The sequence below is a fragment of the Echinops telfairi genome, unplaced genomic scaffold (genome assembly GCF_000313985.2).
Source record: "Echinops telfairi isolate 266 unplaced genomic scaffold, ASM31398v2 ScPeMD7_2;HRSCAF=8, whole genome shotgun sequence".
In the NCBI taxonomy this organism is placed as follows: domain Eukaryota; kingdom Metazoa; phylum Chordata; class Mammalia; order Afrosoricida; family Tenrecidae; genus Echinops; species Echinops telfairi.
In genome coordinates, this window is record NW_022103898.1 from 21866406 (window position 1) to 21880286 (window position 13881).

At 41.3% G+C, this 13881-nt stretch overlaps 1 protein-coding gene across 2 annotated transcripts in view; it reads left to right on the forward strand.

Annotated features, from left to right (window-relative positions):
• The window catches only part of SLC41A2 (solute carrier family 41 member 2), a 153743-nt gene that overhangs the window by 21231 nt on the left and 118631 nt on the right, over positions 1 to 13881 (forward strand). For both annotated transcript variants that reach the window (XM_045292162.1, XM_004700338.4), the window contains exon 3: positions 13741 to 13848. In XM_045292162.1, the coding sequence (XP_045148097.1) occupies positions 13741 to 13848 (108 nt within the window). The remainder of the gene's footprint in view (positions 1 to 13740; positions 13849 to 13881) is intronic.

Genomic DNA, 13881 nt, shown 5'->3' on the forward strand with positions numbered 1-13881 from the left:
AGGTCCTCATTTTTCCCCTCCCTCCCCGCTCCCCCCTCCCGCATGAGCCCTTGATAGTTTATAAATGGGTATTTTGTCATATCTTGCCCTGACTTACTGATTTTTAAGGCCCCTGGGAGGTATAAATAGTTTGTCCCTAATTACTAACCTAAAGGTTCAGAGTTCCAAACTTCCCCCAACCCCACCCCAGTAGTACCACAGAAGAAAGCCCTGGAGATCTGTTTCTGTAAAGATCACACCCACGCAAACCCCATGGAACAGTTCTCCGTAACACTATGTGGAATTGCACTAGTCAGAGTTGACCCAACTGCAAGAGGTTTGTTTTTGTTTTTTACTGACTTACAGAAGTTCTGAATCTATTATGGGCACAAACTACCTAGGAGGTATAACTATCTTTCTGAAGTAGTGAATGGTCAAGCGTGATGTTTGGTTGCTGTCAGTCTTGAGCCATCAGGTAGAGAAAGGTCAGGCCTGGGGAGGCGTTGGGCACTCTGTCCTTTATATGTCCTTTCATTTCTTTGTACCTAAAGGAATCCCAGGTCATTTGTGACTCTTCAGACATTTTCAACAGATAACTTTAAAAAAAATCATTTTGTTGTGGGCTCTTACAGCTCTTAGAACAATACATACATCAATTGTATCAGTAACTTTTGTGAATAGATTGCTATCATCATCTTCAAACATTTTCTTTGTACTTGAACCCTTGGTATCAGCCCCTCTCCCCCCCACCCTCCTGCCCTTGTGAACCCTTAATAAATTATAAATTATTGTTATTTTCATACCTTATACCATCCGCTCTCTCTCTTCACCCATGTTTCTGTTGTTTGTCCCTCCTGGGGTGGGGGAACTTTTTTTCTAAAATGGAAAATGTACCTCAATAGACACATACTTTTTTCATCCCTTGATGGAGAAAATTCTGAGGGGAAGTGTATTAAGAGGAATTTGGAGTTTGAATATTGCGTTATCCAAGGGGTCCCAGTCTTACCTGTGCACTTGAAAACAACAGGGGTTCAGTGTATTGCAGTGCCAGCACAGCTGCTCAAGTGAATACACTAGTTTGGGTTGCTTCTTTTTCTCGCCAATGCACCACTTGTTATGAAGATGCTGTCTGTAGGAATACTATGTTATAGATTGGCAGAACATGTATAAAGCTCACCGTGTACACGGTGTACATTCCTCTGCTGCAAGGTTTACTGGTTTCTTGATGCCATTTGAGAGAGTAGCACACATGTAACTGGAAAAAGTTTCTTTTATGATGTTATGAACCTTGCTGAACTCTCCTAACTCCAAAGAAACTGTAATGTTAAGCGTCAGTGTTAAATCATAAATAAGCAAAAATACATAGTTCAGTGAATTTTCATGACAACAGCACCTACGAGAGCGGGGGGGGATCAGGAATTTTTCCACGAACTTTTCTGATGCACCCTATATCATGCAACAAGGAGAATCTTGCCAGCACTTCCATTTTTCTTTCTTGTGCCCCTTCCTAATCGCTACTTTTTCTTTTCCATCCCCAAAGGTAAGTACTAGAGTAGCTTTTATTATAAGCTTGTTTGACTCTATAAGCTTGTTACAGTTTGGTTTTGCTTGGTTCTTTAATATTTCTCAATGGACGTGTAGAGTGTATGTATCTTTGTGCCTGGTTGCTTCTGTTCACCATTGAGTTTATGCTTCATGACACAGCTCATTTATCTTCATTGTTGTGTAGCCTTTCTTTGTATGATTATACCACATTTATCCCTTCTACTCTTTTTTTATTTATTGATGATTTTATTTAGCACATTTACTAATGAGGAAGCCAATAGGATGCCACCGGCTCAAAGAGAACTTTAAAAAAATGTATATAGGCCAGTAGGCTATATTGAAATAGATGCAAAACTGATGACTATCTACAGGAGAATAATCCATTGTATCTTCCAATAGCCACAGAAGAATAATCCATTGCATCTCCACTACACATTTTTATGGGCAAAAAGATACATAATCATGTTTTATACAATTTACATTAGAGTTGTAAAAAGCTCAAATACTGTGAGTTAAAGCCAGTGTGGCACAACAAATCAGATCTTTGTTGTCCATTTCCGACTTTCACAGTTTTCTCTGGTCTACTCTTACTTATCCATAACCTTTTCCGACTTTATGACCCAATCACCTTTTAGGGAGAGTTCTGTGCCCCACTAAATTAGGCAAGTTCTTTTGTTGATTAACTTCCTTACAATTTTCTTATTTCTTCTGTCTGGTAAGATCACAGTTCCTATGTTTTCATGGACTCCAAATAGATTTGATCTCTTACTTTTTGCCCCTGACACTCCCTATACACACAACACTGGAGACACACTAGCGACACTTGGTGTAATGTAATATATTTGTTTAGTGTTCTGTGCCAGGGCATGGAGCTTGTTCTCAGAAGTTGCTAAGCAGTACATACTGGCTAGTCAGTGACATAACATTTTTTCATCAGAGCATTTTTTTCATCCACCGCAACTTTAATTAGTGATATTCTCCTTCATAAGTTCACTGTTGTTATGGTTGGTTGTTGCCCAGTTCGTTCCCACTCATAGTGACCCTGTGTCAAGCAGAATGAAACATTCCTTGGTCGTGTACCACGCTCACAACCATTGCTGTGTTGGAGCCCAGTGTTGCCACGGCTATGTCAGTCCATCCTCTTTTCCACAGACTCTCTACTTTATCAAACAGGATGTCATTTTCGAGGGACTGGTCTATGATGATAGCATGTCCAAAGTAGGTGAGATGGTCTCACCATCTTTGCTTCTAAGAAACAGTCTGGCTGTACTTCTTCTAAAATAGATTGGCTCATTCTTCTGACAGTCCTTGGTATTTTCAGTATTCTTCACCAACAGCGTAATTCAAATGCATTAGTCTTTCTGTAGTCTTCCTTACTTGTCCAACTTTCAACTGTATATCAGGCCATTGAAAATACTGTCACTTGGATCAGGTGCCCCTTAGTCCTCAAAGTGCCGTCCTTGTTCTTCGACAATTAAAGAGGTCTTGTGCAGCAGATTGGCACCGTGCGGTACATAGTTTGATTTTTGACTGCGGCTCCATGAGCATTGAAAGTGAATCCAAGCAAAATGAAATCCTTGACAACTTCACTCTTTTCTCCAGTCTGAGGAAAGGTGCTTCCAGACTCTGTGTTCCTGACATGGAGTTGGTACTCAATAAATATATATTTGTTGAATGATTTGTAAACACTCACCACTTGCTGAAGGTCTGCTACTGGCCAGCACTATGACTCAGCCCTGTACATAAACGATCTCATTTAACCCTTGCAAGAAAACGGTGGCATAGGTGATTCCATTTTCCTTGTATGAAATAGGAAATTTTACATTATTAAGTGCTAGAATTAAATCTTGTATCTTGGTTTAATTTCAGTGCTTGTCCTTTCAACCACTATACATATGTGACTCTTGCAAGCATGTAACAGATTTTTAATCATTTAAAATCTGTCTATATAACACTTAAAATGGTACAGGTCAAGACCAATTTTAAACAATTAAAAAATTAAGTTTGTCTCTCCACGTGCTGCCTCAGTTAGATCATCAAATTCAGGGTGGGTTAAATGACCATTACTGTCGTAAACTAATCTTTTGACAGATGGCACATTAGGGCTGACTACTTGGCTGTTACTGCCCATCTGTTTAACAGCACACCTGTTTCTTGTTACATTTAAGATCTGTTCTAGCCCTGCTTCTCTCCTTTTGTGTTTTTCTTCCTCGGTTATCAATCAGCTTTGCATTACCAGTTAATGTTTACTGAGAGACCTTGCCAAGGAAGTTGGCAGTATAAGCCAGCTATTTCAAGTTGGAAGTATAAGCCAAAGGCTGAATTTTATAACAGTATTCTCACTTTACAAAGGAGGAAACGGGGGCTTGCAGAGTTCATTCAGCTAGTATTGTAGGGTGAGTATTCAGAGTCAGGATTTTATTCCACATTCTATGCACAGTCCATACAGATATGTGGATTATGACTGTAGTGCATGATTGACTAACTACCTTAAGCGGTACGGAGTGAGTGCCACAGCAGTTCTGTGTTGTTGTTAGAGGCCGGTAAGTCGTTCTAACTCATAACGACTCTCTTTAACAAACACTACCAGGTTCTGCGCCATCCTCACAAGTGTTCTTCAGTTAGTGTTCTAGATCACACACACACTCACAAATTGGTTCTGTGAGGTTTTGCTGAATCAGCTTTGACTGAACCAATCCAAGACCTTGCTTACAATGTTAAGTAGGCTAGGTTATAGGCCCAATGATTGAATCAAACTCTAATCGAGGTGTTGCTTTGAAGACATTTTATAGATGTGATTACAATCTAGGAGCCCTGGTAGCACAGTGGTTAAGCATGTGACTACTAATTTAAAGGTTGGTGATTTGAATCCGGCAGTCACTCTGTGGGCGGAGATGTGAGAGTTTGCTTCTGTAAAGATTTACAGCTTTGGAAACCTTTAGGGGGCAGTTTTTTCTACGTCCTGCAGAGTTGCCATGAGCCAGAGTTGACTGGAGATTGATGGAGTTGTTTTTTTGCCTTTGGTTATCATCTACAGTCGGTTGACTACATGAAGGAGGTTGTCCTCCACCACCTACAATCAATTGACTTTAAAGGAGATTGCCTTTAATACTGTGGGTAGAGCTCATCAATTGGAAGGAACTTGAGGTTTCCTGAAGATGAGATTTTCCTCAAGACTCTGTTAGATTCTAACATAAACTTTTGCCCGATTTTGAGCCTGCTGGGTGCCTTGCCCTGCAGGAGCCCTAGTAGCATAGTGAGTTATTTGTTGACCTACTAACTGCAAGGTCAGCAGTTGACACAGCCAGTCGCGCTTCCAGAGAAAGATGAGGCTTTCTGCTTCTGTAAAGATTCACAGCCTCGGGAACCCAAAGGGGTTCTACATAGTTACTTGAGTCAGAAGCGACTCATTGTCAGTGGGCGTGGCTTGGTTGGCTTGTTCTGCAGATTTTAGACTTGCCAGTTTGCAAAATCCTATGAGCCAGTTCCTTAAGACTAGTCTCAAATCTCAATCTATACCTATGGCTATGTCTATACTTACATACCTCCTTTTGGTTCGGTTTTGTCAGGTGACCCCTGAATGATACACCTACCTTTGTGCCTTGCACCTTACAGCATCCCTTTATTCACTTTGCTTCCCAAGTTAAAGACCTTTGTAAAAGAGCGTGTAAAGGACCAGTTATAGGACCTGTGAGCCAACTGTTCAATCACTGCTAATCAGTGCCATTCGTTGAATGTTCTGCGTTAATGCACTAATGCGTTAATGCGAATTATGCATTTGATACTCATGAAGACTATCTGCTTTTATTAGTTTTATTAGTTTCCTTGGGGCGCTGTAAAAAGCAGAAGCCACAGAAATGTATTCCCTTTCATGAGCAGTTACATTCTTGGGATACAATAGCCAGGACCTTTGTAAGATGAAATTAGCATTTTATCTTTTCTGAGGGGGCTGGACATTATTTTAAAAAGGAAAAAAAAAAGAAAGAAAGAAAAGAAAGACGTGTTCTCTTGCAGTCTGGAGCCAAGAAGTGTGAAATCCAGTGCAAGAAGAATTGATTCCTTCTTGGGGTTCTGAGGGAGAATCTGTTCCCTGCCTTGTCCCAACTTCCTGGTGAAGACCAGCAGTCCTTGTCATTCCTTGGCTTGTAGGTGTGCCAGTTCACTCGCTGCATCCATCTTCACATGGTGTTCTTTCTGTATCTGTATCTCTTCTCCTTTCCAGACAACCACCCTAGAGCCCCCCTAATCATGTCGACGTGTGCACACAGAAGGTCACACAGCTGAACTAAATGCAGCCAGAACTCCCTTATGGTAAAACACTGAAACCAAATACCTAATTACACAAAAAAGGAAAATGCATTATGTCCTTTTACTGGAAAGAGCAGAGGTGCAATCTGCTTTTGATGTGACTAAGTCAGCAACTTAGTTTTCTTATTTACTTCTCTCCTTTCATTCCTCGAAAATTGCATTTCCCCTCTTGGCCTCATTACTTATTGCTGCTGACAGTTGTGGGGTTATAGCCTTTCAGTTTGTTTTACAAACTACTTTCAGTTTGGAAAATTCTAGGGAAAACTTTTTAGTTGCTTTGGCTGTTGATTACATACCCACCAGCTCCTTGGACCAGTCCACATTGTTAGGGGGTGTTTCTATGATAAACTCAGTTCAAGTTACATTTCTATTTGAGGGGTGGGCAGCAGTGTTCCAAAAACCTCAGAGACTAGGAGTTGAACTCCCCTTCACAGGAGTGGCACTGTGAAAGGAAGGAAAGGGAAAAGTGGGTAGAAGAGACGAGAACAGTGTCTCTTAGAGTGGTCATGCTTTGGCGATGGCCCTTCTGTCGTCTTCCTAGTTACCCAACCTAGAGACTCTGTATGTGTTTTCTGGACTCTGTATGTGTTTTTTGATAATTGGTTCGTTACAAGGGCCTTCAAAATGTTCTTGGAAGAATGGAATCAAAAGAGAATGGGATTTTTTCCATGAACTTTCTGAAGCCCCTTGATTACATAAAATTTCAAGCCCTGTTCTATACCTACCGAGTTAGAACCCCTAGGGATGGGGCCCATCAGTTTGTTTTTCATAAACCTTCCACGTGATGCCGGTGCCAACTGTAGTTTGAGCACCACTGGTCTCTAAGGAAAAACAATCTTTTTGTCACCAAGCCTAATGTATATTACACAGAGTAGACATGTAGTGGTTTCCTTTTTGTTTGTTTGATTTCTTATTAAATGATGAAGAAGTCTTGATAACCAAACTCATAGTTTAAAATTCCAGAATGTCAGAATTGGAAAGAACCTTAGAAATTACCTAGTCCAAAGAGGAAAGTAAAAGGAAATAGAGGAAAGAATCAGGAGGCAAAGGACATTTATAGAGGTCTAAATACAAGCATGTACATATGTAAATATATTTATATATTATGAGAGGGGAATAGAACTATGTACTCATATTTATATGTTAAGAATTAAGGTTGCAGATGGACGTTGGACCTCGACTCAAGTACTCCCTCAACACAAGAACACTTTGTTCTAATAATCCGGCATTCTGTGATACTCACCTTCCCAACATGATCGCTGAAAACAAAATGGGTGCATAAGCAAATGTGATGAAGAAAGCTGATGGTGCCCTGCTATCAAAAGATATAGCATCTGGGATCTTAAAGGCGTGAAGATAAACAAGCGGCCATCTAGCTGAGAAGCAACAAAGCCCACATGGAAGGAAGAAGCACCCCAGCCTGTGTGATCATGAGGTGTCCTTGGGATCAGGTATCAGGCATCTAAAGACCCAGAACAAAATCATACCCAATGTGAAGGGGGGAAGAGCATGGAGTGGAGACCCAATGCTTAGCTGTAGACAATTGGACATCCTCTCACAGAGGGGTCACAGGGAAGATATGAGCCATTCAGGGTGCAGTATAGTACCGATGAAACACACAACTTTCCTGTAGTTCTTTGGTGCACTTCCTTCATCCCATTATCATGACCTCAATTCTACCTTACAAATCGGGTTAAACCAGAGCATGCACACTGCTACATGTAAGAGCCCGAAACACAGGGAATCCAGGATAGATAAACCCCTAAAGGCCAACAAGGAGAGTAGAGATACCAGGGGGATTAGGGGAGCGTGGGAGGAGAAAGGAGGAACTGATCACAAGGATCAACCTATAATCCCCTCCCAGGGGGACAGACAACGGAAAAGTGGGTGAGGGGTAACGGAGGATGATGTAAAATATGAAAACAATCTATAACTTATCAAGGGTTCATTAGGGAGGGTGGGCAGGGGAAGGAGGGGGAAGAAATGGGGAGCTGATATCGGGCTCAAGTGGGAAGAGAATGCTTTGAAAATGATGATGGCAGCATATGTGCAAATGTGCTTGATACAATGGATGGATGTATGGATTGTGATAAGAGATGTAAGAGCCTCCCATAAAAGTATTTAATTAAAAAAAAAGAAAAGAAAAAATACCTAGTCCAAACCCTTTGTCTTTTCTTCCCTATGTACAATATTTTTAAAGTGATTTGCCCTAGAGTAAATAGTTAGTGATAAGCCATCTCTTGTGAATAAATCCTGTTGTCTGAATAACATGCTTGATGTATATCTTGGATTGTCCATAGACTTAACTCTACTAGAAGACTCTATAAAATAAATTTAATGTTAGCTACCAGTGAAAGTGATATGGGGGCCTCATCTGACCTCCTTCAGCTTCACATGGGTGAAGGAGAATCCACCTCCACGTCTGCTCAAGGATAATTCCAATGCGGCAGGGATCAAACATTCCTCCACCATCCAACTTTCTTTACCCCATTCTGACACTAACCATTCATCACGAGGCACTGGACTTCTCTGCTGAGTTCAAGAACGCATTGTAGTGCCCACACAGAACTCACAGATAATACACCACTCACAATTATGGGACTTATTAGGGAAGCTATCAGGTTACAATTCAAGATTAGAAACATCAAGGATACAGTTCTTTTCTCTGCATCACTTCTTCTCAGCCGTGCCAGCAGGCATGTCTCTTTCTAGTCCTTGCCCTCTCTCCGTGCAGCTCTTCGGCTTCTGCCCCCTTGGATAAGTGCTATAATGTCCCTTTAAAATTGATAAAAACTCAAAGAAATCTCCCTTTGCAGGCCAGCCTCCTGCCAAAAGGCACTCAGTTTTACTCCTCCTATGGACCAGAAAGCCTGCCCCTCTGTCTCATGATTCCTACTGTTCCTCTCCATTCAGGGATCTGGAATATGCTTGGTTCCATAGTTCTTCTTTCTTGATGGTTTTGGGATTATTTTTTCCTGTTTCTGCCATCCCATTGGAATGGCAAAGTTGGCCATTACCCACTTAGAGCCCCGAGTACTTTACGTGCATGGTCCCATCCAGTCATTTGGTGGGTGTTACAAAGACTGTTGTTAGAGGAGCCATAGCGAAATGCACCTACCGCACAATTCATCCCTCTAAATAAAGAAATAAATGAGTTGATCCAATACTTTTGAAACTTCCAGTAATTTGTAGGTAACTTTATGCTAATCATGAGAGGATTATTAAAAGTCAGTGTCTACAAGACCTGGAGTTTCTGTTGTATTTTATGAAGACAGCCTTGTTGCATGCTAGCAAGTATTCCCTTGAAAATAAACCAAATTATAGCTCTCACAAATTCCTTAGTGCTACTTCCGTGTGTGTGTGTGTGTGTGTGTGCTTCAGAATTCAGACTTGAAATATTCCTGAGTTGTATCCTGAAATTCTGAGAAAGTAACACAGTGGTTAAGCACTTACCTGCTAGCCTAAAAGGTCAGTGGTTTGAACCCACCAGCCACTCCACGAGAGAAAGATGAGGCAATCAGCCTCCAAATAGATATGTACCCTTGGAAACCCTGTGGGGCAGTTCTTTGTTTGATGGGATTGCTCTGAGTTGGAATCTCTTCAATAGCTATGAATGTGATTTTTCTGATGTAGAAAGTAGGTTGGAGAAATTTTGTGTGTAAAATGCCAGTGTTTTAAAAATATAAAGGAAATGTATGAGGGCAACTTCAGTGTCAATTCTGTTACCAGTTTCTGAGTTAAAAAAGCTAGGGTAACATCGTCGGGTTTATAAAGTATAGCTATAGTTTTAGAGTTTGCATTAATGATAAGTCCCTGCTCAACATATCTGTGATCACAACTATTAGGCAACAGCACTGTCATGATGTAATGCTTCTGCTTTTTTCTTGTGTTTCAAAAAATATATTAATAACATTTTTTATTATTAGTTGGGACTTAATACATAAATCATTCCAGATTTCAATCACGTCAAGTAGAATGTACCATTGCTACCACAGTGTTTCCAAACATTCTTTTTCCAAGTGGACTCCTGGATATTGTCTCCCTTTTAGCCCCCCACCACCACTGTACCCCCTCCCTTCAAGCCCTTTACATGGACTTCCACTTTTGGTAAGAAAGGGTAGACATTATTTTGCCTGTTTCCCTTATTAAATAAAGCTAGAAACCTCTGGAAATTTAATATAAAACAGCATAAGAAACAGAGAGAGAAGAAAGCAGGCTGCTAGAGATCTTAACAGAGACAGCATATTAGTGAGTTTTTGGTTGGTGTTTTTTTTTTTTTTCTCACTTATCCCAGACTTGGAGCTAAAGATGCTAGCAACTGGAATAACCAGTGGAGACAAACACCTAAAGCTCCAACAAAAGCCTGCTTTCTTTGGCCAGAGGACTAGGAAAGGGGCAGCCTGGAAAGACAGAAACCTTTTAGATAATTCTCCAGCCAAACACTATCATAAAAGGGTGGCCATACCTGCATAGGCCAATGGGAACTTAGACTCCTGCCCTTGCAAGGCTATACCGAGATGTTTCAGTATGCCAGCTGGAGTAACGACAGAGAATGCCAAATAGGAAGTTGGGACTTTCATCTCTGCTGGCTGATAGGCCCCTGTAGGCCCCTCCCACTGTGTGATCAGTAGAGACAATATGGGGGCCTGGAGCTCCTATCGTTGCCCACCCTTGAGGAGGCTAGCCCATGTCTGTCAGCAGAGACTGAGCGGGGAACCTGGTCTTTGTGTTCACCTGGCAGTAATGAGATGGCACGCTCGCCCTCTCTCCCTCCTAGAGAAGTACCATGAGGAAAGACAGTCAAGCAGAAGATTTAAATCAGATCCAGATTCTCACAATACAGAAACGCCCAGGTTACAATGGAAAATCACCTGTCATGTCCCAAACTGGGAAGAGCTCAAACCGAATGAATAAAAGACAATAGACACCAACATGCAGTCATAAATGTTAGAACTATCTGGCAAAGATTTTATAGCAGTCATGATAAAGAAGACTTCAAAAAGCATTATGAACGTGGTGGAAACAAATCACAGAAAGGAAGTCTCAGCAAGGAAAGCAGCAGCACATGAATAGGAGCTGTAATAGAGACTCAGATGGAAATTTGAGATCTGAAAGCTCCAGTAGCAGATGGGCTCAATAGCAGAATGGAAGACACATGAAAAAATCAGGGAACAGCAAAAGTGGGCATTACCAATATTAGGAATAAAATGGGTATCAATACAGATCCTGCAGGCATGAAAAAAAACTAAACTAAACTAAACTGACTGCCATTTAGTTGATTCCAACTCATGGTGATCCTATACCTCAGGTTGAACTATCCCTGTGGGTTTCTGAGGCTGTAACTTTTTTACGGGAGTAGAAAGCCTCATCTCTTTCTCCGGTTGAGTGGCTTGTGGTTTTGAACCAGCCACTTAGTGGCTAGCAGTCCAACACCAATCTCACTTTCCTTTTTTGAATTGTTCTTCCACCAGTAGCATAACCTCACCTTCCTCTAAGATTCTTAACGTAATCTTTCGAATTGTTGTCAGTTTGATCCCATACATATAGATCTTAAAAGTGTGTAATGCTCCAGGCAGACACTCTTTACTGGTTATGTTAGACTACTTTACTTTTTAAAAATCATTTTATTGGGGGCTTACACAGCTATAACATCCATAGTGTCAAGTACATTTGTTGCCATCACCATCTTTAAAACATCCTCTCTCTACTTGAGCCCTTGGTATCAGCGCCTCATTTTTTAAGACTGCTTTATTTTAACAAGCACGAATCCCTCGTGTGATTGCTGCTTCTGCATGTGCTGCTTCCATGATTTGTATCCAAATAAAATGAAATTCTAGACAACTTTCATCTTTTCTCAGTTTATTAAGACACTGTCGGTTGGTCCAGTTGTGAAGACAATTCTCCTCTGTGCCTCAAGTCCTCTGCTTTTAGCAAGCAAGGCTGTGCCGTTTGCATGTCATGGGTTGGCTTATTTATTTAACAGTTTCACAGACATAATGCAGACATCATTACATTTTAATAGTTCAGGCATATTAAGAAGAGTTACATAATCATCACCACAATCGATTTTCGAGCATTTTCTTTTTGCTTTTACTCATTGTATTAGCTCCCATTTCCCCCCAACCTCCCCTGTTGTACTCCCAAGAAACTGTCAGTTCCGTTACTCTCTCTTTATGCTTCCCTGTCTTGGATTTCATGTACAGAAAACAAACATGCAAACAAAACGAACAATAACAAAATGCAACAGAGAAACACCTCAGTAGAAAGGAATGCAGAACGTACTGAAAAGTAGAACAGATTTAAGATGGGTGGAAAGGGAGATCAAATGATAATGTATTAACTTTGAACCTAGCAGCATCTGCAGTAATCTGTTTTCCAATGCACTCTGCATGAGAGCAAGCTGTCCACATCCCTGGTGTGTGCTCAGAAGGACTTCACCGGAGGCTTACTCCACCTTCACTCCCAGTGCTGCATTCTTTATGTAGTCCAACTTCTCAGATGAGACAAGGCCCCGTGGTGTACTGGCTAGTACTCTGGACTTTGAACCCACCTATTTGAATTCAAATCTTGGTGGGACCTCATTCCCTTGAAGGAGCCCTGGTGATGCTCTTGTTAAGTGCCTCGCTGCGAACTGAAAGCTCAGTGCCTCATCCCCACCTGCTGCCCATCAGGAGACAGATGTGGAAGTCTTCTGTAAAAGTTACAGGGGCAGTGCTCTCTGCAAAAGGTTGCTGTGAGTCAGGATCAGCTTGACAATGTTATTTCAAAAATCCTTTAGGTAAGCCCTAGTTACATTTGCAACAACCTCAAGAAAAACTGTGGGACGAACTGAATTTTACTGCCATTTTTGTGATGGATTTAAGTTGTACTTGTGTGCTTTCTGTTCTTTTCAACATAAAGTTAATATATGTAGTCCATAAAGTCTGTCTTGAGTTGATTATGAGTCACAGTGACCCTATAGGACAGATGACCCTATAGGGACAGAACTGCCCCTGTGGGCTTCTAAGCTGTGAATCTTTATAAATCACCTTCGCCAAAAAGCACTCTGGTTTTGTCTGTGTAGAAAATGCATTTGTTAGCACAGTTACAATTCCCTGTGAGCCTGGCAGGGGAGATACTGTCTTCATGTCATGAAGGAGGAAATGGACACCAGAAAGGCATGAGACTCGCCTGGGCTCACACAGACATGCTAGAATCCCTAATCTTTACATGTCCTATTGTGTGCTCTCTTCTGATTCCATGCTCAGAACCTCTTGCCTCTCGACCCAAATGGAGACCAGAGCGTGAGCATCCTAACATCTCCCAAGCTCAACTCCAGGCCTCATCTTTTGATATTTGGGAAAATCATTGAACGTCTCTGTTCTTTATTTCCTCATTTATTGAATTAGATGATGCTGTACTTTTTAAAAAAAATCATTTTATTGGGGGCTCATACAACTCTTATCACAATCCATACATCCATCCATCGTGTCAAGCACGTTGGCACATTTGTTGCCCTCGTCACTCTGAAAACATTTGCTTTCTATTGGACTTTTCCTGTGGGGTTGTTACAGGAAATGTGAGTCAGGATTCAAATCCAGGCTGTCTGGTTCTTGGGTGTATGCTCCCCAACCACCAGCACACTGCCCCTTTCCATCATCGAGGGACAGAGCAAGATGTCAGCTCAGGACTGTGTAGCAAGTCAGCTGTAGAGTGGGCTGTAATAACTGTATTGATGATCTCTCCCAACTCGAGAAGTAACTCAAGGCTTCAAAGTTCAGGGCTTATGCTAACTGTTCTCTTCTTAGAAGATATGTACGCATTCAAGGTGTGGAGGCAAAGTTAGAGAAACAGGCCGGGATTTAGAAATGTCTTTGTTCCAGAGTATTTTCCAACTATGCCAGAAATTTTTCTTTCTTTTTCTTACAGCATTGGGAGGTATTCAAAAAAGTAACAGAAGTCTTTATTTTAGTTCCTGCACTTCTTGGTCTCAAAGGGAACTTGGAAATGACTTTGGCATCCAGATTATCCACTGCAGTAAGTTTTTCCCCCAACACAGTATGTATATTG